Source organism: Galleria mellonella, unplaced genomic scaffold (genome assembly GCF_026898425.1).
Source record: "Galleria mellonella isolate WM207_F2 unplaced genomic scaffold, CSIRO_AGI_GalMel_v1 utg146, whole genome shotgun sequence".
Taxonomy (NCBI): Eukaryota; Metazoa; Arthropoda; class Insecta; order Lepidoptera; family Pyralidae; genus Galleria; species Galleria mellonella.
In genome coordinates this window covers 1,027,609-1,054,758 of record NW_026441999.1, presented here as the reverse complement: position 1 = coordinate 1,054,758, position 27,150 = coordinate 1,027,609, and the positions used below count along the sequence as shown (strand labels likewise).

The window sequence follows — 27,150 nt, the reverse complement described above, 5'->3', positions numbered from 1 at the left end:
TGTATAAACTCATTCGTTAATTTACGTGTGTCATAAATGGTTCAAATAAAGTGTTTATCTATCTATCTACTTCTAGATGTAGTATCAAGATGAAACGCCAGATTTGAAGTTAGACCTTCTGGAGCACAACTGTGAACCGTAACCACAACTGGATTTAATTTGGTGCAGAGTTTTAGTGTGATAATGGAACATACATATCTACATACAGACAGATAAATATACAAAATACATACATACATACATATCTGTTACGCCTGTCTCCCATTAGGGTAGGCAGAAATAATGAAACGCCAAATGCTTCGATTCAAACAAACCTCTTTCGCTTCTTCCACATTCATCAACCTTTTCATACACGCTCGTCGGTTACGGGTACTTTTAATTTGGCCCTTCTTCAGCACGTCGCCTATTTGGTCGACATACGTCCGTCTAGGGCGGCCTCTACCGACATCTCCATTCATTGTTGCTCGATAAATCTCTTTCGTAATTCTTCTTTCATCCATCCTCTCCAAATGACCAAACCAACGCAACATTCCTTTTTCGATTTTTGACTACATCGTCTTTCAGTGCACACTTCTCTCTAATCACACTGTTTCTTACTCTATCTTTTCAAGTAATACCACACATACTTCTCAAAGCTCTCATCTGTACAGCATTTATCTTACTTTCATGCTTCTTCTGCCATACCCACGATTATACGAAATATTTTAGAAAATATAAATAACTTAGATTTAAGCATTTTTGAATATTCATTTTTCATTACTTACTTACTTATAACATTGTACATATACTGTTTAATTATTGTAAACGTATTGTTGGTGTATCTTTTATAAAAAAATAAATAAATGTAATTTAGCACATAAATAAAAATAGACAAAAGAGAATAGAATAGAATAAATGATTATTGTGTGAATTGTAATAATTCGTAAGATGTTATTAATGTTTTAAAGATAATTTAAACAGCCATCGGGCATACAATACAATTACATAACTGTGGGCGAAAGGACTGTATGCTGGTATGGAAACACGGTGTTTTAGAAAGATAATATAGTTATATAAAAAATATACATAGCAAACCAACGGAGTAAAAAAGCGAACCAAAAAAAAAAACACTTAAAACTGACACACACTTCAAATTACAAACAAAACATCTTTTTAATGAAATTAAAAAAGAAAATAAAAAGGTGCGTCGTGCACAATAACATTATTAATTATTTTACAATTGTACAATGAAGTCGCCATTAAAGTTTACAACAGAATAAAATACAATAATCAACAATATTAAATTCCCACGTGGTCACAATTACAATGTATTTACCAGAGGGAGACTTTGTACAAAAGTCGTTTGCTTGGGCGCCTCTGCCACATTCGTGTTTCTACCGTGAAGCAGTTGTGTTTGCATGGCTGTGTTTCGGTTTGAAGGGTGGGATATGGCAGTGAATTTACAGGGTACAGAGGAATAACACTTGAGTTCTTAGGAATGACAACGCATGGGAGGTATCATGGGCGAAACAGTATATTCTATTATGTCCATGGTACTGCTCATGTCTATAGGCGACGGATACCACTTTCCATCAGCTTGTTTGCCATTCTGAGTAGCATAAAAAAGGAATCGATTTTGGTGATTATTTTTTAGTAAATAAAAAGCCCCAAGGGGATTGTTAGTACTTGGGAATTATAGAATTACTAGTAATATACGAATACCCTGTCGGGTCGACCTCCACGCGGTCCCCTCTGGAAACAGTCGTAATTGATTCCTGACAAATGCGTTACGGTAGGCCAACCTTAGCCTCACTTCTTATCATTTACTGATACCCATTATTACATTTTCATCCATAAACAAATGTAAAATGGGCTGACTGCTTGTTTGCCAGTCAAAGTTACATAAAAAATAATGATTATTTTATGTATTAATTAAATTATTTATGTTAATAAAAAATGACAAAAAAGAATACGTTCAATTTGTAAAAATAATTTTAAAGTAACCATTTTTTTAATAATAATTTAAATTTAATATTTGACAAATATTAAATAAAAATGGCAAATAATTATAAATTTTAATAGGCATTATATAAGTATTTTTTTTGTATATCATTGAGTTAGTTTGCGGTAAATATAAATGATCATATTGTCTCATGGGTACATTTCTAAGACGAACATCAGATTTATTTTTGAATAAGTACATGTTGTTTACTATAGAACTGTACTGTACGTGCAAACGCAATGTAGGACGACCTCCCACTAGATGGGCGTGACGACCTCAAATGAATTGCAGGGAGTCAGTGGATGCAGGTGGCTCAGGACCGTTCTTTATGACAAGGAAGGCAGCAGTCCAGCAGTGAACGGATAATGACTGAAATGGTGATGATGATGATGATGAATTTATAATATAAATTGCCAGGAGTTAATGCTTTAATGTATGATCAATACACCGCAATACGTTAGCAATATATCTTTAGAATCGACTGAATAGATTGATGTACGCATTCGAAGTTTCCATTCAAATATATCAGGCTAAAAGTCAACGAACCAAGTCCATAAATAATTATTTGATTTAATATGTTTATAGCGGTATTGATTATTTTGCAATCGATCCATCATTTAAGGCAGTGGTTCCTAAACTTTTAAGATAACGGAACGCCCAACAAATACCTTTTTATTTTATGGAATCCCATATAAAATGATTTCAAATCAAAAACACTGTAATGTAAATAAAAAAAAAAGCTTTTATTAGAAATATTTTAAAAGTATAACACTTTATAGCGGTGTTTCCCAACGTGGGGTCCACGCCTCACAGGGGGACAATTTGATAGTTAAGAGGGGGGCGATTTTAAACCTCTTGTCCCGGACCATTTAAATGTAATACTACGAGAAGATGTGGATGCCAAATTTATCAAAAAAAAAAAAGTAAATAAAATAAATGCTATAAATATTTATTAGGTATAAAATCGTTCGACGTTACCAAAATATCAACTGGGCGATTAGAGTCGTCAAGTAAACTTTGTCGGAAAAAATTATGTATGGGGGCATAAAAATTTTAGAAATGTTCAAGTGGGGCATGACACAAAAAAGGTTGGGAAACACTGCTTTATAGTGTCCTTTAATTTTTTATGTGAAGAATGAAATTGTTTTACTGTATAAATAATTTTGCAGAACCCTGGTGACATTTTTAAAGGACCTCTAGGTTTCGGGGGATCCACTTTAGGAATCGCTCAATTAAGGAATAACTATAGCTATATCTAGTTGTAATTTTTAATATTTACAAACAATTTTTGTCGTCGTGTCGTCCCGGCATAGAATAGGTCACACCTTCCTTTCCATGGGTGTCGTAAAAGGCGACTAAGGGAGGGCGAAGGATGAGTAGTAGCGTTCCTCTTAAAACATCACCAAAAGCCAAAATGCGGTTGTCAATCCGCTTGCCAAGCGTGGCAACTACTGGCAAAACCCCTCAAGCGGGAGGCTTATGTTCAGCAGTGGACAGTTAACGGCTAGTACAAAAACTTAAGCCTCGTTTCACTTTCTTGGGTTGAATTTTCAAAATTCCTATTATATTATATATATATATATATATATATATATATATATATATATATATAGTAGCATTTTCAACTTTTCGGATAAACAGTAAATCACGAATGTGGTACTTCATTCATATATAATCTTCAATTAAAGTTAGCAATGTAGAAAGATAAGTACATACCTAATGCATTCCTTATTAATTTTATTTTATTAAGTAAAACGAGTCATTTGACCTCCGCTGATCAAGTATTTGGACGTGATGGTAGTAATTACTGTTGGCGGCAATTACCAACAGCACAATCATGGTGCGTGGTAATTATGGCCAATACACCACTAAGCATTGTGCTTTATGAGTGATTCTTATGAAATTAATAATTGTTTTTTTTTGCGTGTAGGTTTAAATGTATGTATATTCATAATTAATACTAATATATATATATATATATATATATATATATATATATATATATATATATATATATATATATATATATATATATATATATATATATATATATATATATATATATATATATATATATATATATATATATATATATATATATATATATATATATATATATATATACATATATATATATTATATATATATGACATAATGTCATAATTAATACTATAAGTAGTTTAATATAATTATATGAGGAGGAAAGGAAAGGGATGGAGACTGAGAATCCCATTGCTAGCAATATACCCAACCAGGTCCACCTCCTCGCGGTTCCCCCTGGAAACTATCATGGTTAATTCCTGATGAATTTATCATGATGGACTAACTGGCCTGTTTTCATTCTCATCTATCACCCTTCACTGGTATCCCATTAGCGCGGGCGGAGTTACCATACCATTTTCATCCATCAAAAAAATTATGTCTTTTAAAATTTTTGTGTTGTGTTAGGTTTAGTCAGTGTGTCAGACCAATTGATATTACTTTATCCACGGAGGAAAGGCATTGTTAGTAATGCGATCTAACAGCCCCATTGCTGTTAATCTAGGGCACATTATGACATCAAGTTGACCTCCACGTGGGGGGAAAAGGGATTAAAAATAAAAGGGCTAACAGCTTCTTTTCTAGCAATATAGCCTATGAGGTCGATTTCCATGCCAGAGGATCCTGAGAGCGCAGGCAGGGTTACTATCCCATTTTTATCCCATTAATGAAAAGACTTCATCCTCATGTCACATTCCTCGCTATTACTCCACTAATGTAAACAAATATCGCAGTCGGAGTTACCAATCCATTTCATTTGTTAAAAAAATTCAAGTGTCATGATTAATATGCAATGGTGTTACGGATCTTAATTAAGTGAGACAAAGATTATGTTATGGCCATAATTCTTTGTCACACTTGACCTGCCTTCTGGCCTAAGGCAGTGTTTACACATACCTAATCGAAGTTTCGAAGCTCTAAATAAAAACTTTGACATCTGACAAAACGAAATATTAAAACGAATAAAATGTATCTAAGAACGACGATACGTTTCTTAGATATATTAGATTTAAAATATTATTATTATAATTAAAACATGAAATTGTATGTCTACAAGAAGATTTTATTCCGCAATAAGCAAGATTTTGAATTTGAGAAACAAAACTTTGCTCCACAAAGAAATATAGTAGTTCCAGTCGTCTAAATCAAAGATTGTACCAATATGGAGTAAACTTTATCGATAGAAAAAAAGACTCATTGAGATTGGTTTAGAATTTGGGACGTAATCGTGTAACATACAAAAATAAATCAACGAACTGAATGCCTCCTTATTTTCTTCGCGTAAAAATGAGAGCTCTGAATCATTACTAATACTACGGATAACATAAGCATTATATCAGTATTTACTGTCTCCTGCTGAACATAAGCCTCTCCCTTGGAAGTTTTTGCCACTAGTTGCCACGCTTGGTAGGTGGATTGGCAATAACAGTTATTAGAAATATTTTAAAAGGGACACTACTGCCCATCCATCACCTTCCCTTAGTCACCTCTTATGATACCCACGGGAAAGGAAGGGGTGGCCTATTTTATGCCGGGACCGCACGGCAAGCTTGGCTTAACAGACATTGTTTATTAAAAAAAATAATAACAAAATATACTCTCTAAATAAAAATAACAAACCGAAATATCCAATCAATTAATCTATGTTTTATTTGTACAACTATTAATCAGCGGACTATTTTATGGTCGTGTCAATTATTCTTTTGTTTACATTTTCATTGAATTCTATTGAAAGAGGCTATAATACAAAATGAATAAGCAGTAGTGTTACGGATGTTAATTAAGTGAGCCAAAGATTATGTTATGGCCATAATTCTTTGTCACACTTGACCTGCCTTATGGCCTTAAGCAGTGTTTACACATACCTAATCCGAGTTTGAAAGCCCTCCGCACTAAATAACAAAGAGTTACATAACAAAACGAAATTAAACTATTTGTTATAATTAATCATAGATTGTAACTGTTACTTCATAAATTGTTTACAGTCTCGGAATTTGATAGTAAAAAGTTATTTGGAGACTTCGAAAGCTAAATACCTATTATGAATTATTGGATTGCCAAATTTTTCGTAACAGAACTATGTTGGACTTGTTTTTTTTTTTTTAATGATTTACGTTAGAGCATCGGAATGCTACGTTTTTGGTATGTGATCATTTATAAACATATTATGTTAGCTGTCGGATTTCAACAATTTAGCAATATGTTTTATATACATACGTAACCCAGCTCTTTGACTTTGTGTACATATATGTATGTATATGGACAATTGGCATATTTTTTTTTATGTACTGACCAATTTAATATATTTTTTTATTATATGATAATTTTTGTTAATAGATGATAATGGAATGATTGCTGTGTGATTTCGGCATAGAGATGCAACTACGGGAACCAATGGTCGGGGGATGGACAGCAGTGTTCATTTTAAAATATCACCAAAGTCTAGCTGCGGTTGCTAATCCGCCTGCCAAGCGTGGCTACTACTGGAAAAACCCTCCAAGGGCTATGTTCATATAATGTGCACTGATAGAGGATTAAACATAGATTACGTGAGGTGAGTTAACTCATCGTGACGAATTCGTCAGCATTTAACCATAATGGGTTTCAATAGGGATCGCGTGGAGGTCGACCTGACAGGATATATTGCCATGATTATTGTTACTAACGTTCTCCCGTATTTTGGTGTTTTTAAACAAATATTTAGTTCCGAATAGCTCTTCAAGTACAATATTACTTAACGCTAAATTTACTATTCATACGCTGGGAATCGGGTTAACTTTTTGCTTATGTCTAAATCATTTCGATGTACTATAGTGATTTAATGATTTTTTCTCGTGTTTCATATTACTTTCCGTAATTCGTTAACCAGTTTTTTGTTTAGTTAAAGATGCATTTTCCTTCCGTTGTTGATAAAAAGTAATTATGTTTACAAACTTGAGTTTACGCTCTTTGAGGCGAGTTCCCTTCTAATTTATTCTATTCAAAGGTTGCCTGGAAGTGATTGCTTGGCAATTAGCTTCTTCAACTTTTATAATGTTAAATTTTTATAAATAATTTAATTGTATAAGGAGAAAGGGTTGTTGGTTATGGGTACAAGAGGCCCTGTTGCTAGCAATATAGGACTTGTTACATGAATATCACATCAATCTCTACGGGGTCTCACCTGAAACTATCGTTATTGATTCTTGATGAATTCATCATAATTTGTCTTCACTCATCATACCTCACTAGTACTCTGTGAACATAGACCAATAGGGGGAAGGGATTGTTAGTAATGCGGACTACCAGTCCCATTGCTAGCAATATACCCTGTACCTGACCATCACCCTGGAAACCGTCGTGACTAATTTATCATTGAATTCGCCACGATGGGCTGACTGACCTACCTTTCATTCTCACCAATCATCCCTCACTGGTACTCCGCCAGTGTATACCGATAGCGCAGGCAGGGTTACCATTATCACCCAATAAAAAGAAAAACATAGACCAATAGAGCAGGCGAGGATACAATTCCATTTTCATCCCATAAAGTCTTTCCTAAGTCTCCCGCTGGTAATATTAAACCTGTCATACAATACATACATTACTTCAACAACTGAACATAGGTCAAGCAATGTAATGTAACTGTATGATATGATGACATATAAATTGCGAATAAAGTGTAATGCACGTGTAATCTAGCCTTTATTTCTGAGGCGACAAGGGCCATGCAAAGTCTGGGGAAATTATGGTAACATGGTAGGTATGTTGTGGATAATGTAAAAGTAAGGAAGTGGCTTCTATATCACCAATTTTAAATATGGAGAAAATTTTCATTTTTTTTTGTCTATGGAAGATTGGTAAATTTATGAAAAAAAAATGTTGAATAAATATTTACGAGTAGTATTAGTTCTAAATAAAAGTTACTGCATAATTTGGCCACAACAGAATATCAGTGTTTTGCTCTTTTGAGGACAAAGCAATAAACTGAGTTGTGACCATTTTGTTTTACTATGGCACACGCATGAAAGAAGGATATTGTTGTTTTATATATTTTGCTTTTTGTATTTTTTATTGTTTTTCATTCTTTTATCTCTAATTACTGTGTATGTCTGTGTTATGTGTATGTTTGTATTGTTATTTGTGTGTTGTAAGTAATGCAAATAAATTATCTATCTATCTAATTTAAACTTAATAAACGTTATGTAACTTTTTTACTTGAAATTTAGTGCGTTTTTCTAATTTGTTAATCAGGACACTACTTGTTCTTCTCCTGTATTCTTCAAGTACTTTTATAAATTTTGAAAAGGGGAAGGTTATGATTAGTTTATATTGATTGTATTTTTTGTACATGTAAGTATAATTGTAAGGGTGGGATGTGACGTGAATTTACAGGGTACAGAGGAATAACACCTGAGTCCTCAGGAATGGCAACGCATGGGGAGTATCATGGGCGAAACAGTATACTTTGTTATGCTCATATCTATAGGCGACGGTTACCACTTTCCATTAGGTGGACCGTTACCTTGTTTGCCATCCTGAGTTGTATAAAAAAAAAGTAACACGCTCAATTTGGCTGTGTATTATTAAGGAAAGAAAAAAAAAGGAAATAATTAATTATCTATATTAAACTTTTAGGTTCAGGAGAGTTCTCCATGATTCCTTAGCGAGTTGCAGTTGGCACAACGATATGGAAGCAACCGAGATAATCATCTAACTACAAATTGACATATAGACAGACAAAATTACAGTGCGGATCTCACGTAACGGCAATCATGTGTAATGTTGCACATCTTATTGTGATGTATGGACAATTTAGTGTGACTAGACAACTTGTTAGGAGTCGCATCTGAAGTTTAAACTGACTTCGAAATCAGGTTGTAAATACGACTGTGTATTCTGAAATACATTCAAAATTTGATTTTTTTTATGCAACTTAGAATGGCAAACAAACTGACGGACCACATGATGGAAAGTGGTAATTGTCGCCAATAGACATGAGCAGTACCATGGACGTAATAGAGTATATTGTTTCGCCCATGATACACTACCATATACCACCGTTCAAACCGTATAATGTATAGATTTTTTTTTTAAACAGTGTTTGCTGTTATAAAAAAATAATAAAATAAAAATTAAGTATTAATAACACTATTTGTATTTTAAACTATTTCTATTAATATTCTTACCTTCCTAATTGTAGAGGTCATGTTGAGATTTGTACCTGAAAACAATTACAGAATTAATTAAAATCCTTGCATTTATTTATATGAAAAGTTACTGTGTTTTTCTCTTTTACATTATCGGGATTATAAAATAAATAATAACTATTGCCTATAAACATGACGATTCTGTGTGATCATTTCAGCTCCCGCCATATAGTAACACGTAAGCAAGATGGTTGAACCTAAGAACAAGGAATTACATAGAAGGAATGATAAAATAAAAACTGTAAATCATATTGTTGTCTCTTTTCTTCTAATGCAAATATAATTAGTAAAAAGAGGACGAAAGGTACACCATCAGTTGTCATTTTTCTCAATTCATAGCAGGTTAGCGTATAAAAAATGTTTGATATGTCAATTATTTGTCAATGATAAATTTTACATTACTAGATTATATATTAGACACAGTGTATGTAGAAAGTATGCGAGCAGGTTGTATCTGAATTTGGTAGGGTTATACGGTCGTATAATATTTTCCATACACAAGCCTGCTATGAATTGGCAATTTTATTACTTAGGGTTGAACACTGATTTATTCATCGAAAGACTAAATAGAACAAATTGTTACTGGCCAGTATTAAAAATTGTATTAGTGGCCAGTACGTGAACATAATATATTATTTCTTTCAGCTCTTTTGGCGTGAATAACTAACATATAAACATCTAAATATTTTTAAATACTTTTTAGTACTATTTGCGTTTTGACCCGCGAGTTCGCCCGCGTTTAGAGGTTTCATAATCGGAATGATCTGTCAATTTTACAAAATAAATGAACATTATTCATTATTTCTATTTGACTATTTAAAAAGTAATTATAGAGTAATATTCTTAGTAAGCTGCCACTGAAAATTAGAATTTTGATGGGAAGAATCTATTTGAAAAATTTCGAAGCAAAATATGAAATAGGTACAAAGTTTTTAATGGTAGATTTAAGAGTATATCCCCGGCCAACATTTTAAATACTTTTAACCATGGAATATTAAAGAGTTCTCGTGGGATAGTTAAAAAAAGTATAGTTATTTATACAGCTTAGTACCTATACAACCTACTTAAATAAAGTAATTTTGACCTAAGGCAAAGAGTGTGAACGACACTTTATTTGTTAATTTGGTTCAGTATTCCCAGACACCATAAATAAGTAGGTACATACATCGATACATACTAAACAAGAATAACAAATACCACGCGGACAAAGTCGCGGGCATTAGCTAGTATGTAATAAGATACTCAAAACTTGCTGACATTAAATAAACATATGGCTATTTAAATAGTTGCCAACTCGATAACTATTTTCAATTAATAACGTTGCTCGACAGATAAGTGAAATTAATGGACAAAACTTACGTCTAATAGTAATTTTATTATTTAAATGTTATTAACAACAGTTTATATTGCAAAGATGTTAATCAAATAAGCCATTTTAAGGTAATAATACCCGGAATAACTTACGTGTATTTAAGTCGAGAATACTCGACTAGTTTCGGAACCATCCGTAACTGTTAGTCGCGTTAGTTAATCCGGGTGTACTCACAAAACTTTTAATAATATGATTATATAATAAGCTAATAATGTACATCAAAATAAACTACTTATTAACAACGGTTTAAACTGCAAAGACGTTAATGAAATAAGCCATTTTAAGGTAAGAATACCCGGATTAACTTACGTGTCTTACTTACGTGATTTAAGTCGAGAATGCTCGACTAGTTTTGGGATCATGCGGGACTATTAGTTAATTCGGGTATACTTACGAAACTGTGGATAATAAAATTAAACAAGCTATTAATGTGCATCGAAATAAACTTCTTGTTAATAATAGTTTAAATTGCAAGGATGTTAATCAAACGAGCTATTTAATTGTAATAAAACTCGCATTTACGTCTATTTTAGTAGTCGAGAATGCTCGACTAGTTTTGGGATCATGCGGGACTATTAGTCACGTTAGTTAATTCGTATATACTCACGAAACATTTGATAATAAAATTAAACGAGCTATTACTGTGCATCGAAATAAACCTCTTGTTAATAATAGTTTAAATTGCAAGGATGTTAATCAAACGAGCTATTTAAATGTAATAAAACTCGCATTTACGTCTATTTTAGTAGTTGAGAATGCTTGACTAATTTTGGGAACATGCGGGACTATTAGTCACTTAAGTTAATCCGGGTGTACTCACGAAATTTTTAATAATAAAATAAAACAAGCTATTAATGTGCATCAAAATAAAATAAATTAATAAATGAACAAAAGAAAACAGTGACCCTAAACAGTTATATTTTTGCGACAAATAGATGACCATTGATTATTTATAACCTAAGACGCTCACCGCTAACTTCTGCAGGTATCGAACTTTTTAATGAAAGTTTAAATTAAAGATGAGTGAACGTACAATGCACCCGGATTGTCTGTTGTTAGTTAATCACAATCTAGGGTTGCCAGATGAAAATAAGTAATATTTACGGCAAATTTGGTAAACTTATTATGTTTTTTTTAATAAGATTTACACCAAACGGAAATTGATTCTTTACTATATACGGTTGCCTATGGTTGTCTATTAAAATGGTAGCAAGTAAGAGTTGCCACCTGGCACTGTTAAGTTGCGGCCAACAGAGTGCATGCAGTCCGGTTGCATTGTATTGTATTTTAGCTAATCTTTAATTTAAACCAATTTTCATTAAAAAATCTTGTCATTGATTTGCAAAAGTCAGTAGCAGAAGTTGCGATACTCATGGGAAAGGGTTGCCTATTCTATGCCGGGACCACACGGCCAAAATTTAAGTTGACTTGAATAATAATCTATCTTTGTTTTATACTAAGATATAAGGAACTATCAAAAGTATATTAGGCATATTGGATTCGTTCCTTATTTAAGTTATTGATAGGTTATTACTGGGTACAGAGGAATAACACCTGAGTCCTCAGGAATGGCAACGCATGGGGGGTATCATTCGCGAAACAGTATACTCTGTTATGTCCATGGTACTGCTCATGTCTATAGGCGACGGTTACCACTTTCCATCAGGTGGGCCGTCAGCTTGTTTGCTATTCTAAGTTGTATAAAAAAAAAAGGTAAATCTCCGGTATGTAATCTATTCTATTGTTGTTTTATGAACGCAAAAGTTTTTACTTTAATACTGAAAGGTATTTGTAATGGGACAGTGGTACCAACTGCCAATAACATGGCCCTCGTAAACACAATTCAATCGCGTGGGATTGTTTCACAAGTAACTTGATTAAATTTAACGTTAAGTTAGGGGACAAAGCTGTAAATTCCTCTCGAACCTTTTATGTGCACTGCCGCCACGTTAGTTTACTTGTTTTTTTTTTTTTAATATAATTATTGTTTTTTTTTGTCTGTCAAATATATTTTGATAGATATCAAGTATTTATCAATTAAAGTATCAAACTTGAGTATTTTTATTGCATTAAAAATTAAAGAAAGGATTCTTAATTCGACATTATTTATCGTATACCTATATGCAACCCCATATCTTCGCACGTTGAGTTAACCGATTTCCGTTAGTAGTTCGGTTGTAATATACAACGACACGATTCACGACAGAAAATTGCTTTATTTATATACTAGGCATCGGTCTGACTTCACACGCGTAGATAAAATTTTCAAAAATAATATATAGTCTATGGTATTCGCTGATAATGTAGCTTTCTATAGGTAAAGGAAATTTTGAAATTGGATAATTAGTTTTTCAGTGAATTTACAGGGTATAGAGGAATAACACCTGAGTCCTCAGGAATGGCAACGCATGGGGGGTATCATGGGCGAAACAGTATACTCTGTTATATCCATGGTGCTGCTCATGTCTACAAACAAACAATTAAATGTTTCGTCTTTATAATATACAATATAGATTAATAAATTCAACTAAAGTTTTTGTTTTTTAAATACTAGTTAGTTAACTAAGGTCAAATAATCTTAATCGAAACATTTATCATGCGGAATCCACATATAAAATATTATGAGATAATTTGTAGTAAATTCTTTTTTTAGAAAGAAAACCTTGTCGTTGTTCGAATAAGGTTGATGATATGGTAAATTATTCGAACGCTGTTTTAACTACTCATTAAAATCGGTGGAAATTAAGTTTTTTTTGTGCAACTTATAATGGCATCAATCCGTCGGCCCATCTGATGGAAACAGGTAACCGTCGCCCATAGACATGAACAGTATCATGGACATAACAGAGTATACTGTTTCGCCCATGATACCCCCCATGTGTTGCCATTCCTGAGGACTCAGGTATTATTCCTCTGTACCCTGTCAATACATAGCCATATCCCACCCTTCAAACCGAAACACAGCCATGCAAACACAACTGCTTCACGGTATAAACACGAATGGGACATAGGTGTCCAAGCAAACGACTTTTGTACAAAGTCTCCCTCTGGTGTAAGTTCAAATTTACTGAATAAATATAAAATAAAAATAAAAATAAAAATATAAAAATTCTGAAATATTATTAACTAGCTAAATCCCGTGATATTGTCCACGTAAATTAGTACACAAAGTATCCTATGTACTAAATTAGGATATATCCTATCCGTGTACTTAATTTCTTTCAAATCCGTTCAGTATTTTTTTGCGTGAAAGACTAATAAACATTCACTTATTCATCCATCCATATATCTTTAGAAACTTTCGCTTAAATAGGCTTTTATTTATTAAAAAAAATAAGGAAGTGAATTCAGCATTCAGTAGTCTTATGTACCTATTTGTTAAAGAATATACCAACAAAAAAAAAACCAACAATGCTTGGAAGAGAATTGTATATAGTATTAAGTCCATCTTTTGTGCCAGACATTTTTTTTGGAATGTAGCCAATAAAGAATAAATAAATAAGTAATATACGCTTACGGCTTTAAATCCGGATTCTTTTAAAAAGATTCATAGGAATTATAAATAGCGAAGGATACAATGTAAACAGGAATTTAATTGAAAACGAATATAGTTTGACGCTTGTAGTATAGCGGTTTATTAGTTCTGATTGTTGCAGGTTCAATCCCTACACTGTATCTACAAATAATTGTAATCACTGTAGTTTATATTGATATAATAGTAATTAACAATTTTATTGTACGTACAATAATTAATTAATAACCTTAAATATATATATATATATATATATATATATATATATATATATATATATATATATATATATATATATATTAATGTTGTTATCATATTCATAACCAGAGCAAATTGTAAAATAGTGCCAACACCGTGGGGTGAGGACCTGGTGATCTGTAACACAGGTTTATCCTACTTCAGACACTAGTTCTTCACAATACATTAACTTATGTGACCTCCAAAAATAAATATATTAGAATAATAATATATGTACAACTGGTATTGTGAAGAGAATAAAAAAAAAATTTATTATACGTGTAATATGTAATTAACGCTCCTTTCCACTCAGGGTTTGCTGGAAGAGAACTCTTACAGAGTTAAGCTCGCCTGTTGTACATCTATATACAACATCAATTATAATAATGCAATTTTTATGTACAATAAAGTATGAATAAAATGAATAATAATTGTAAACATTTATTTTTGTTTTAATTAATTGACATATTTCCTTTTTTTTATCAATAATCTCATAATTAAAAATATATATATATAACAAAGAATATTGGAAACAAATTACGCTCATTGTGAACTAGTTTCGACAATTATTTATTTATTGAACAAAATGTCATGTTAATTCAGTATTAAATTTAGAAAAATCGAGTAAATTAATTTAATCGAGAAAAAATGAGATGACTGTTTATTAATTTGTTTGTATTTAGGATTTACATGCATATAGGCAACTTTTTATCCCGGTAAATGAATATATCCCGGTCATAATTAATTTGCGGGATAAGATGCAGGATTAAGTTGCGGGTAAAAAAAGAAATGTAAAAAATGAAACCGTAAAACTTTTATTAAACTAGTCAGATCATGTTTTAGTAGAATTTCTTCTCGAGTTACAAAAGTCCTACCTACCGCACGTATCTTGCAGTAATCTACAATTTAATTAACTTTAATCCAAGTTACAAATGCAACATGAATAGCGGTTGGCAACCGCGCGTTACTTTGTAACACGGTTATTTAAACAGCTGTCTTTGAAGACGTTTAACCGTTGATTAAGTTTGAGATTAATTTAGACTTTCATTAAGTTACTACTTAAAGTTGTTAGTTGGGATTGGACAAATTAGATAAAGGACTTTGATTCGTTTACTATACGAGTAATTAAAATTTCAACTGGGTTTAATCTTCATTATTATGTACATAACTAATTTAATTTACGTTATATAAATATCAAGAACAAGTAATTAAAAAATTTAATAAAAAAATTTAAGGATAAAAAAATTCAACTTGGTAAAGTTGAACAGCAACAGCGAAAGTTTTCATTTTAAAGACCGACATTATCTAATACTGCTTAGCAGTTTGTACTCACACAAATTCATTATTTATATAGTAAAACTTTTTCAAAAAAGCCACAGCTATGTTTCTTGCCCGTTCTACTTGGCTGAAATTGCATTCCGAATGGGCGATAATGGAAAAATGACTATTAAAAAATGTTTAAATCTAAGTTCTTTTTTTTATACGATTTACAATGGCACACAAGCTGACGGTGCACCTGATGGAAAGTGGTAACCGTCGCCTATAGACATGAGCAGTACCATGGACATAACAGTACACACACATACTGTTTCGCCCATTATAGCCATGTTATTCCTCTGTGCCCTGTAAATTCACGCCATATCCCATCCTTCAAACCGAAACACAGCCATGTAAATACAACTGCTTCACGGTTGAAGTACGAATGGGGACAGAGGTACCCAAGCAATCGACTTTTGTACAAAGTCTCCCTCAGGTGAAGTTTACTTGAATAAAAGTATTTCTTTCTTCTTTCAACTAAATTTCTAACAGATTTAAGTAAAAAATATCATTATTTTATTTATATACACTATCGGGACTTAAATGTATGAAAAATTTGCAGTTAAATAATACCTACATACCAATTTGAATTTGCATTTTTATTACCATCGCTTTTAAATATATATATATATATATATATATATATATATATATATATATATATATATATATATATATATATATATATATATATATATATATATATATTTTTTTTTTTTTTTTTTTTGCAACTTAATGGCAAACAAGCTGACAGCCCACCTGATGGAAAGTGGTAGCCGTCGCCTATAGACATGAGCAGTACCATGGACATAACAGAGTATACTGTTTCGCTCATAATACCCCCCATGCGTTGCCATTCCTAAGGACTCAGGTGTTATTCCTCTGTACCCTGTAAATTCACGCCATATCCCACCCTTCAAACCGAAACACAGCCATGCAAACACAACTGCCTCACGGTTGAAACACGAATGGGACAGAGGTACCCAAGCAATCGACTTTTGTACAAAGTCTCCCTCTGGTAAATATGTGTAAACAACGTGAAATTTCAAAATGAACGATTATTATCGTAGTTTATTATTAGGTCGCTAAGTAAGGGTCAGTGGATGCAGGTGGCTCAGGACTGTTCCTTATGGCAGTCTATGGGGGAGGCCTATGTCCAGCAGTGGACGGACAATGGCTGAGATGATGATGATGAAGACTAGTGATAGTTATTATTAAAAAAAAAAATACTATATTCTGTATACTGTAAAATATTTAATCCCAGTCTCTTATAAAACATAAAACATGAGGCGTGAAAGTTTAATTCCCTTGTTCATAAAAATGCCAAACGTTATATAAACCTATTTTTTTTTTATGGATGAAAATGTTATGGTAACCCCGCCTGCGCTAACGGGATACGCTGGCGGAGCACCAGTGAAGGGTGATAGATGAGAATGAAAACAGGCCAGTTAGCCCATCATGATGAATTCATCAGGAATTAACCATGATAGTTTCCAGGTGGAACCGCGAGGAGGTCGACCTGGTTGGGTATATTGCTAGCAATAGGATTCTCAGTCTCCATTACTAACAATTCCTGTCCCCCCTTATAAACCTATTTGCAACTGTCTTCAAAAATAAGGTGATTCTCAATATATATATATATATATATATATATATATATATATATATATATATATATATATATATATATAACTTATAATGTAAATTTTAATATATTTGTAGCTAGACTACTATTATTTAATTCCTTATAATTGTATATTAAAGTAAATGCTGTGAATACCTATAACAGGCGTGTGCATTAATATTGTATTATATTTAATGTTTGTTATATGTGTTATAATGCAATATGCTGTTGGTGTTCCTTTAAATAAATAAATAAAAATAAATTCGATTGTATTTTTTTTTATGTTTGTTACCTCATAACTCCGTCAGTTCTAAGTCGTTTTGGAAAATTCTTTTTTGTCTGAAAGATATATTTACAGATTTGTTTTATAGTGATTTTATTAAAATCCGACCAGTAGTTTAGTTTTTTAATCAAAATAACTGATTTTGATACAATTAAAGTTGATTTTTCTTTGTGCCATACAATCTTTAATTATAGCTAAATTGTTTACCAGAGGGAGACTGTACAAAAGTCGTTTGCTTGGGTACCACCCATTCGTATTTCAACCGTGAAGCAGTTGTGTTTGCATGGCTGTGTTTCAGTTTGAAGGGTGGGATATGGCGTGAATTTACAGGGTACACAGGAATAACACCTGAGTCCTAAGGAATGGCAACGCATGGGGGGTATCATGGGCGAAACAGTATACTCTGTTATGTCCATGCTGCTGCTCATGTCTATAGGCGACGGTTACCACTTACCATCAGGTGGACCGTCAGCTTGTTTGCCATTCTAAGTTGTGTAAAAAAAATTGAAGTGGTTTGTCTTTTTTGCACTAATTTCTCTATTTAAAAGAGACAGTGACAAAATGTCCTAAGTAGCTTTGTAGATCGATAGATAGATACTCTTTATTGTTTCCTCCAAAGATTACATTAGGAAAATTATAAAAAAAAAAACAAACGCTATCGTGAAACGTTTTAGTTTTTATGAATAAGGGAGTTAAAGTTTTTTTTTTATATTTTGCGTATTTTAGTAAGGTAAGAGTGCAAGATTACTAAAACAGTACGAAAATTTACTTAAACGAAACTAACTGATTCTACGAAACGTTTTAAAATTAACTGTTTATTATTATTAGATTGGCTTCTAATTATATTATATATAAAAATTAATGCCACTTTACGTTATAATTTTATAACTCAAGAACGGGCTCACCTATCCAAACCAAATGTTTAGGCTTTGTTCGGACTATTTAGTAGATGGTTTATGTGAAGTTTGCACATAATGGGTCGAGCGGTTCTTCATTTATCACATTTTTTGTAACAAATGAATTCAATAAATGGCGGATCGTTTTGTTAATGGGGATTTTTGTGTCAATATTAAACTTTTTTTAAGATGGGGATTGTGCTGTCAAAATGAAACTGTTTTTCAGTGTTGACAGTACAAGCGTGTTGTTATGTCATTTATGCGGTCATTTAAATTTATTTTTTATTATTTCACTTTATACGTGGCGAAGCATGTACCGGGCTGCTAGTATATTATAAAATTTGGTTTTGTTTATTTTCAATTAATTATAAAAATAGAGGTTTTTAAATTACCGTATTATTTTTGGGTGTATGTTGTGTAATATCTTCGCTTACTGAGATACTGATTTTGTATTTTTTTAATTGATCTGACTTATTCTCAGGACGTGAACAATGTATCATTAACTAACACATATATATTTATACCAAAATATTATATTAACAAATTATAGGCCAACCCGTCTGCCAAGCGTTACAACTACTGGCAAAACTCCCTTCTGGGGAAGGCTTATGTCCAGCTGTGGGCAGTTAACGGTTGAAATGACGATTATATTTTGTATGATTTAACTGAAATTTGAATTAGTTTTAGTAGTTTTAAATATCTATGTACCAATATATAAATCTATATGTAAATACTAAAATATATTTTGCAATAAAAATAACCTTAAAATAAAATTAATCGCTTTTTTTAAAAAAAAAATGCGATATAAAAAAATAGGCAACTTAGAATAGCAAACACGCTGACGGCCTACCTGATGGGAAGTGGTAACTGTCACCTATAGACATGAGCAGTAAGCTCATGTCTAGTATGCACATAACAGAGTATACTCTTTCGCCCATGATACTCCCCATGCGTTGCCGTTCCTTAGGACTCAGGTGTTATTCCTCTGTACCTTGTAAATTCACACCATATTCCACCCTTCAAACCGAAACACAGCCATGCAAACATAATTGCTTTATGGTAGAAACACGAATGGGACAGAGGTCTGTCTCAGACTCTGTCCCATTCGTGTTTTGTTCACTTTTGTTCAAATTCTCCCTCTGGTAAGTATATATAGACCAATATTTTAAATAATAATGTAAGTATAATGCATTAATTCAATTATATTTGAATTAATAGTTTAGTTTAAGTCAATAGACCTATCAAATAATTGTCTGTTTATATTTAGCTTCTAATTCTTCATAACAAAGCATACAATATGACGAAATTAACACCTAACAATGTTACTTAGAATTGTTATTTTAAATAATATATAAAAAAAAGAACTTAAAAAGATATTCTTGTAACTACTGATATATAAAATTGTATTCAAAATATTCATAGGTAAAAATGGAAAATTAAAGTGTCACAATTATAATGTCCTTGGTGTTTTATTGAACTATGTATTAAAAAAAAGCTGTACTAAGTCTCTGGTCAATTCATTCAATATCCAAGAGCTAGGTAAGATTTTTTTAATGTATCAGCTTATCTATACATTAAGGTAATGCTTCCAGCATCCTGGGAACATTTCCTAATTTTCTGCATTTACTTTTGTTCAATTAATGATAATAGTTTTATTAATTTATTTATTATAAATGTGTTTAGAAGGATTTGATGATTTTCTTATATTTTAATTGAATATATATAAGTATCTAATAAAATCTCATATTTTTAAAAAAATATGAGATTTTATTAGATACTTCTAGATTGTCCCACAAAAAAATTGACTACAATTTGTCACAATACTTTTTTTAAAATTTTTTTTAAACAAGTTACTTTGATTTAAAAACTAAACTACTGAACCGTTTTTGATAAAATTTTTATGGCACTCTATAACTGTAAGTGTATTTTTTCAGATAAAAACAAAGAAGTACAGTCAGGTCTATGAGGTAACAAATATAAAAAAAAATACAACCGAATTCAGGACATTCTTCTTTTTGAAGTCTGTTGGAAATATAATTTATGGACTATTGTTATTAATTTATGCTTTATTTATTAAATTAATTCGCATTGTTTTTTTTTCTTTGTTTATTATCATAGAAATATAGTTTATAATTATTTAATATTTATGTTATATTGACTGTAAAATAGTTTAAAAAATTTAGTTTTTTAACAGTTGAAATATTTTTTTTATAGTTATATTTTTTCTATTTAAATTCATTAAATAATAATAATAATAGAATATATACTTTTTAGTACAGTTTTTTTATCAGATTTATTTACAATTAAATTTTCACTGAATGTCACGTGACTTTGTAATTTCATAGGGGAAAAATGCGATATATTATATCTGGACAGGATTTAGCATATAGATCGATATGTCGTGGGTACATTACATCTAAGATCCAAAAACATCACACCACTTCGTATACACAGATGCACACACTTACTTTTTATATTCGAACACAGATAGGCGGTTACGTGTTTCGCGGCCGACTGCCCGTGTCTTCGCGGATTGCATCTTATATAGTTGATCTTAATTCTATGTTGCATTGAGCTAGGATGCGCGGGAGTGGGGGAGTTTCCGCGTCGCGCGGTATCGCGTACTCCGGAATTTCGGCCGTGAAAAGGGATAAGTGGTAATTGCATTTTAATTAATCGATTGCCCGTCAATAATTCCAGTGCCAGTTTCCGACTCATCTTTATAACTGAGGACGCGTGCGTTTACTTTTCCATGTGCCTTTTTTATTAAAACATCGTAATTCAAGATCTTGTTCCGCAAAAAAAACAAGCGGATTTTGTCGCTCTTGACAAAAAAAATCTTGTATACGAAATCCATAGACACTTTCTCCTTTCAGGTTCTCAAGGTGGACCGGAACAGATCCCTATATATATATATATATATATATACACTTACGACACCTACACTAAAGAAAGGTGTGGCTTATTCTATGCAGGGACCACAAACAAAACATATATATATATATTAGTGTAGGTTCTTTAGTGTAGGTGTCGTAAGAGGCGATCAAGGGAAGTTAATGAGCGAGGGATTGGCAACAGCGACTGTCTTAAAACATCACCTAAAGCCTAACTGCAGTTGCCGTCCCGCCTCCCAAGCGTGGCAACTACTGGTAAAAATCCCAAGGGGGAGGCTTATGTTCAGCAGTGGAAAGTTATGATGATGATAAAGATTTGACTGGATCATAAGACAGTCTGCTGATGTCAGTACCAAATAAGGGGGGAAGGGATTGCTAATGGAGACTAAGGGCCCCATTGCCAGTAATATACCTAACCAGGTCGACCTCCACGTGGCTCCCCCTGGAAACCATCGTGCTGAATTCTAGGTGTATACATCATGATGGGCTAACTGACTTGCCTTTTTATCCTCACCTATCATCCCTCACTGGCGCCCCGCCAGCGTATACCGATAGCACAGACGGAGTTACCATTCCATCAACACCTATTAAAAAAATCAATACAAATAAAGAAACTATTATTTGATTGTTCCACTTTATACTGTGTCACCTCATGGAGAAGTATAACGTCATAATAGATAGACTGTGATTTAAGATATAAAAAAAAACAGTTCCACTTTTGATTCTTGGTACAGAAAATGTACAATCTTAATTCTCCTTGCGTGATAGGATCCGAAACGAGGATAACCACAAAAGAATCAAAATAAGCCACTGCTGGATATAAGCCTCCCCCATAGACTGCCATAAAGAACGGTCCTGAGCCACCTGCATCCACTGACTACCTGCAATGCATTTCAGGTCGTCACTCCATCAAGTCGTCCTACATTGTGTTGCCCGTACGCGGTCGCCACTCAAGAACCTTTCTTCCCCATCGGTTGTCGGTTCTTCGAGTTATGTGACCAGCTCATTGGCACTTCAGCTTGCTTATTCTTCGGGCTATGTCGGTTATTTTGTTTTTTTTTGCGGATATCCTCGTTTCGGATTCTATCACGCAAAGAGATTCCGAGTGTAACACTCTCCATAGCGGGGGGAAGGGATTGTTAGTAATGGGGTCTCATGAATCCATTGCTAGCAATACATTATCAGGTCGACCTCCACGTGGTTCCCCCTGGAAACCATCGTTAACAATTATTGTTGAATTCGTCACAATGGGCTAACTGACCTGCTTCATCTTCATCTATCATCCTTCACTGGTGCCCCGCCGGTGTATCCCGATAGCGCGGGCGGGGTTACCATTCCATTATCACCCATTAAAAAAAACCATCTCCATAGCATATATATATATATATATATATATATATATATATATATATATATATATATTAAAACCTTATCATAATTTACGAAGTAGTAGCTTACAAAGATACAATCGAGTCAAAGACCTTTTATTTTTGACATCAATTGATAATGTCATATTGTATGACTTGAATGTCTGCTTGTATTTATGTACGTTTGTCTCTATAGAGGGCGTGGTGATACAAATATCGTGACGTGAGAGTTTGGTTCACAAGTCGTAACCTTTTACGTATCTACTGTACGTTTGAAATGTTATTGAATCAATTGGTATATAGGGTACGTAATATAATTATTGTTTCGGATGCATTTTGAAATATCCCATCTTGAAATTTACATGGTCAATGTTGCACTTAGGACGTTGAAAAAGTATCAAAAATATGCAGTATTACTTCATATATATATATATATATATATATATATATATATATATATATATATATATATATATATATATATATATATATATATATATATATTTATACAACTTAGAATGGCAAACAAGCTGACGGCTCACCTGATGGAAAGTGGTAACCGTCGCCTATAGACATGAGCAGTACCATGAACATAACAGAGTATACTGTTTCGCCCATGATACCTTCCATGCGTTGCCATTCCTGAGGACTCAGGTGTTATTCCTCTGCACCCAGTAAATTCACGCCATATCCCACCCTTCAAACCGAAACACAGCCATGCAAACACAACTGCTTCTCGGTTGAAACACGAATGGGACAGAGGTACCTAAGCAATCGACTTTTGTACAGTCTCCCTCTGGTATTACATATACTATACACAGACAGGGACAGATTTGTTTTACAAAGTTACCTTAAGGCTTCTTCAGTAAGCAACGCGCACGTGACACCCCTAGTATTATTTTTTTAATGGGTGATAATGAAATGGTAACCCCGCTTGCGCTATCGTTATACGCTAGCGGGGCACCAGGGAGCGATGACAGGTGACGATGAAAGCAGGTCAGTTAGCCCATCGTGACGAATTCCACGATGGTTTCCAGGGGGAACCGCATGGAGTGTATAGTGTATATAAGTTGTAGGGTGTGTATAAGTTATTTGCTTGGGTACCTCTGTTCCATTCGTGTTTCAACCGTGAAGCAATTGTGTTTTCATGGCTGTGTTTCGGTTTGGAGGGTGGGATATAGCAGTGAATTTACAGGATACAGAGGAATCACACCTAAGTCCTCAGAATGGCAACGCATGTGGGGTATCATGGGCGAAACAGTATACTCTGTTATGTCCATGGTACTGCTCATGTCTATAGGCGACGGTTACCATTTTCCATCAGGTGGGCAGTCACCTTGTTTGCCATTCTGAGTTGTATAAAAAAAGAAAAACAAAGTGCTTCAATATGAATACTATCCCTACGACATTGTGTTAAATTATTTAGCGGTGTTAACAAACGAAATTCTGTTATTAACTGCAGTTAAAGTTCATAATATGATGAGAACCAACTGTTTTGTCTCATTCAACATTAGTGCCGATACAATGCAACAATGTTATTGGAAAAACATATGGTAAAAAAAACTATCGCTTTGTCGTCTAATAGTTTGGTGTGGCATGCAATATTGTCTGGGGAAACTGTGGACTTGGTGAGAATTTAAATCTATATACATATACTAACTAGCTAACTAGCTGCACTGCGCGACTTCGCCTGTAACGGAAGTTCTCATAATTCATCATCTCCCTACCCTTATCTCAATTATTATTTGGGGTCGGCGTAATATGGTTTTATCCATATTACTAAAGGATTTAGCTTACAGTTTTACGACCGGCCGCCTGCCTGACGTCAACCCTCTCTAGGAATCATAGTTTTGGGAAGATCCCATAATTTAATTAATTAATTAATTGTGCCCGTTAAAACATAAGATATTTATTTTAAAGATATATTTTTTTTTAACAAAGTATGTAAAAATTAAATTAATGAATCGATTTTTATAAATTTTCTACGGGACTAAACTGTAAGTGTATCCTTTCAGATAAAAGAAAAAGATCAGATGAATCAGAGAACTGACGGAGTTACGAGACAACAGATATAAAAAAAATTGATTTGTAAATATTTTTTCGAAGTCGATTGAAAAGCAAAAAATTTCCCCATTTTTACAACATTTTTTTATTGTTGCTCCGCTCCTTTTGGTCCTAGTGTGATATTATATGACCTATATCATTCCTTGATAAATGGGCTATTCATCATTAAAAGAATTTTTCAATTCGAACCAGTAGTTTCCGAGATTAACGTGTTCAAACAAACATACTTCAGCTTTATAATTTAATTCAATTAGTAGGAGTTTGTTTATTTGTTACCTTTTGATGATTTCATCATTATTATTATTTTTTTTATACAACTTAGAATGGCAAACAAGGTGACGGCCCACCTGATGGAAAGTGGTAACCGTCGCCTATATACATGAGCAGTTCCATGGCAATAACAGAGTATACTGTTTCGCCCATAATACCCCCCATGCGTTGCCATTCCTAAGGACTCAGGTGTTATTCCTCTGTACCCAGTAAATTCACGCCATATCCCACCCTTCAAACCGAAACACAGCCATGCAAATACAGCTGCTTCACGGTTGAAACACGAATGGGACAGAGGTACCCAAGCAATCGACTTTTGTACAAAGTCTCCTTCTAGTGAAGCATATAGCAGAAGGAAAAATAAAAGGCAAAAGTGAAAGAGGAAGGCCGGGGAATAACTACATGGGACAGATAAAAGAAACACTAGGTGTCATGTCGTATAAGGAGATCAAGGATATGGCCTGGGATAGAGCTGGCTGGAAGAGGATGCATGAATTAGTTGCACTGACAAGAGGAAACTGTTAAATAAAAAATAAAAAAACGTAAATGAACCAGTCTATTTTTTTTTATACATTTTTATATGTTAACTATGTTCAATGGACAAATAGGAAAGAGAAAAACAAATGAAGACAAAGTACTGGGACCACATACAACAGGTAAAAGAAACGACAATGGGCAAAGACTGATAAACTTCGCTCTGGAAAACAACCTAAGAATCATGAACAGCTACTACAAAAGGAATTTAAATAGAAAATGGACATGGGTGTCACCGAATGGTAAAATAAGAAATGAAATAGATTATATCATCACAAACAAACCAAGATTGTTCTTAAACATAAATATTGTCAACCAATTTAACTACAACACAGACCACAGACTACTTAGAGGACAATTATATACACGAGAACCAAAATCATTAAGGAAAAATATCTACAATACAAAAACAGTGGCTTTACCAATCCCGGATAATATTCTAGAGTCTTTACACACTAATTTAGAAAAAATAGACAATCTTAAAGAAGTCCAAGAAAAATACGACGCTTTACAGAAGGAATTAAGAGAAATTGAAAGTAAAATGAGAACAATAAGAAAGGAAAAAGACAAATTAGGTTCAGAAGCAAGGAAGTTAATCATGCAAAGAAAACCCTTATTTAAAGACAGAAAAAATAATAGAAAAGAAATAACAATTCTGAGCAAAGAAATAAACCTGCAAATACGAAAACACAGAGAGAGACTAAGAACTGAAACAATGAGATATTATATAGAAAAATCAGGCGGAATTAAGAAAGCGGAGATCGAATTAAGAGACAATTTAACTTGGATAGATAACATGAAACACCACAGAAACAAGAAAAATAAAACTAATAGAATTGAAATATTAGAAGTAGCAACGGAATATTATCGCGAACTATACAATGAACACGCAACAATAGAGGAATCCAACCAGTTAATAAACTGCACTAAAACTGAAGAGGATGTGACCCCCTGCATACTACAAGATGAAGTCAATAAGGCTATCAAATCACAGAAGAAAGGAAAAACGCCTGGAGAAGATTTAATATCTAATGAATTGCTAACGGGATCATCCAAAGTAACGTTAAACACTATCATAGAGATATTTAACGAAATTTTGCGCACAGAATATATACCTCATCAGTGGACTACATCAATTATTATATTACTACACAAAAAAGGGAAGAAAGATGATATAACCAATTACAGACCCATCAGCTTGATGTCCAATATGTACAAAATATTTTCAAAAATACTGTTAGATCGTTTAACAAAGACTTTGGATGAAAACCAACCTAAAGAACAAGCAGGTTTTCGTAGTGAGTTCTCAACAATAGATCATATTCACACTATAAAACAAGTAATCCAGAAATGCAGTGAATATAATATTACCTTTTACCTTGCGTTCGTAGATTATAATAAAGCATTCGATTCTTTAAAACACATAAAAATTTGGGAAGCTCTAGAAACACAAGGAGTGGAGAAAAAGTATATTCGACTAATCATCAATATATATAAGAGAGTGAAAGTAAAAATAAGAACAGAAAGAGATGGAGAATCTTTTCCGATAA

At 32.9% G+C, this 27,150-nt stretch overlaps 1 protein-coding gene across 3 annotated transcripts in view; it reads right to left on the bottom strand.

The window, feature by feature from the left end:
- LOC113523198 (pro-resilin) overlaps nt 1-21,159 on the bottom strand; it is a 61,198-nt gene extending 40,039 nt beyond the window's left edge. The window contains exons 1-2 of one of the 3 annotated variants that reach the window (XM_052891830.1): nt 20,940-21,159; nt 9,190-9,224 (exon numbers count right to left, since the gene is read on the bottom strand). In XM_052891830.1, the coding sequence (XP_052747790.1) occupies nt 9,190-9,224; nt 20,940-21,138 (234 nt within the window). In that variant the 5' untranslated portion in view covers nt 21,139-21,159. Of the gene's footprint in view, nt 1-9,189; nt 9,225-11,189; nt 11,212-20,885 lie in introns of those variants that run through there. The other 2 variants (XM_052891832.1, XM_052891833.1) reach the window with 2 other exon arrangements.
- Nucleotides 21,160-27,150: the final 5,991 nt, after the last annotated feature.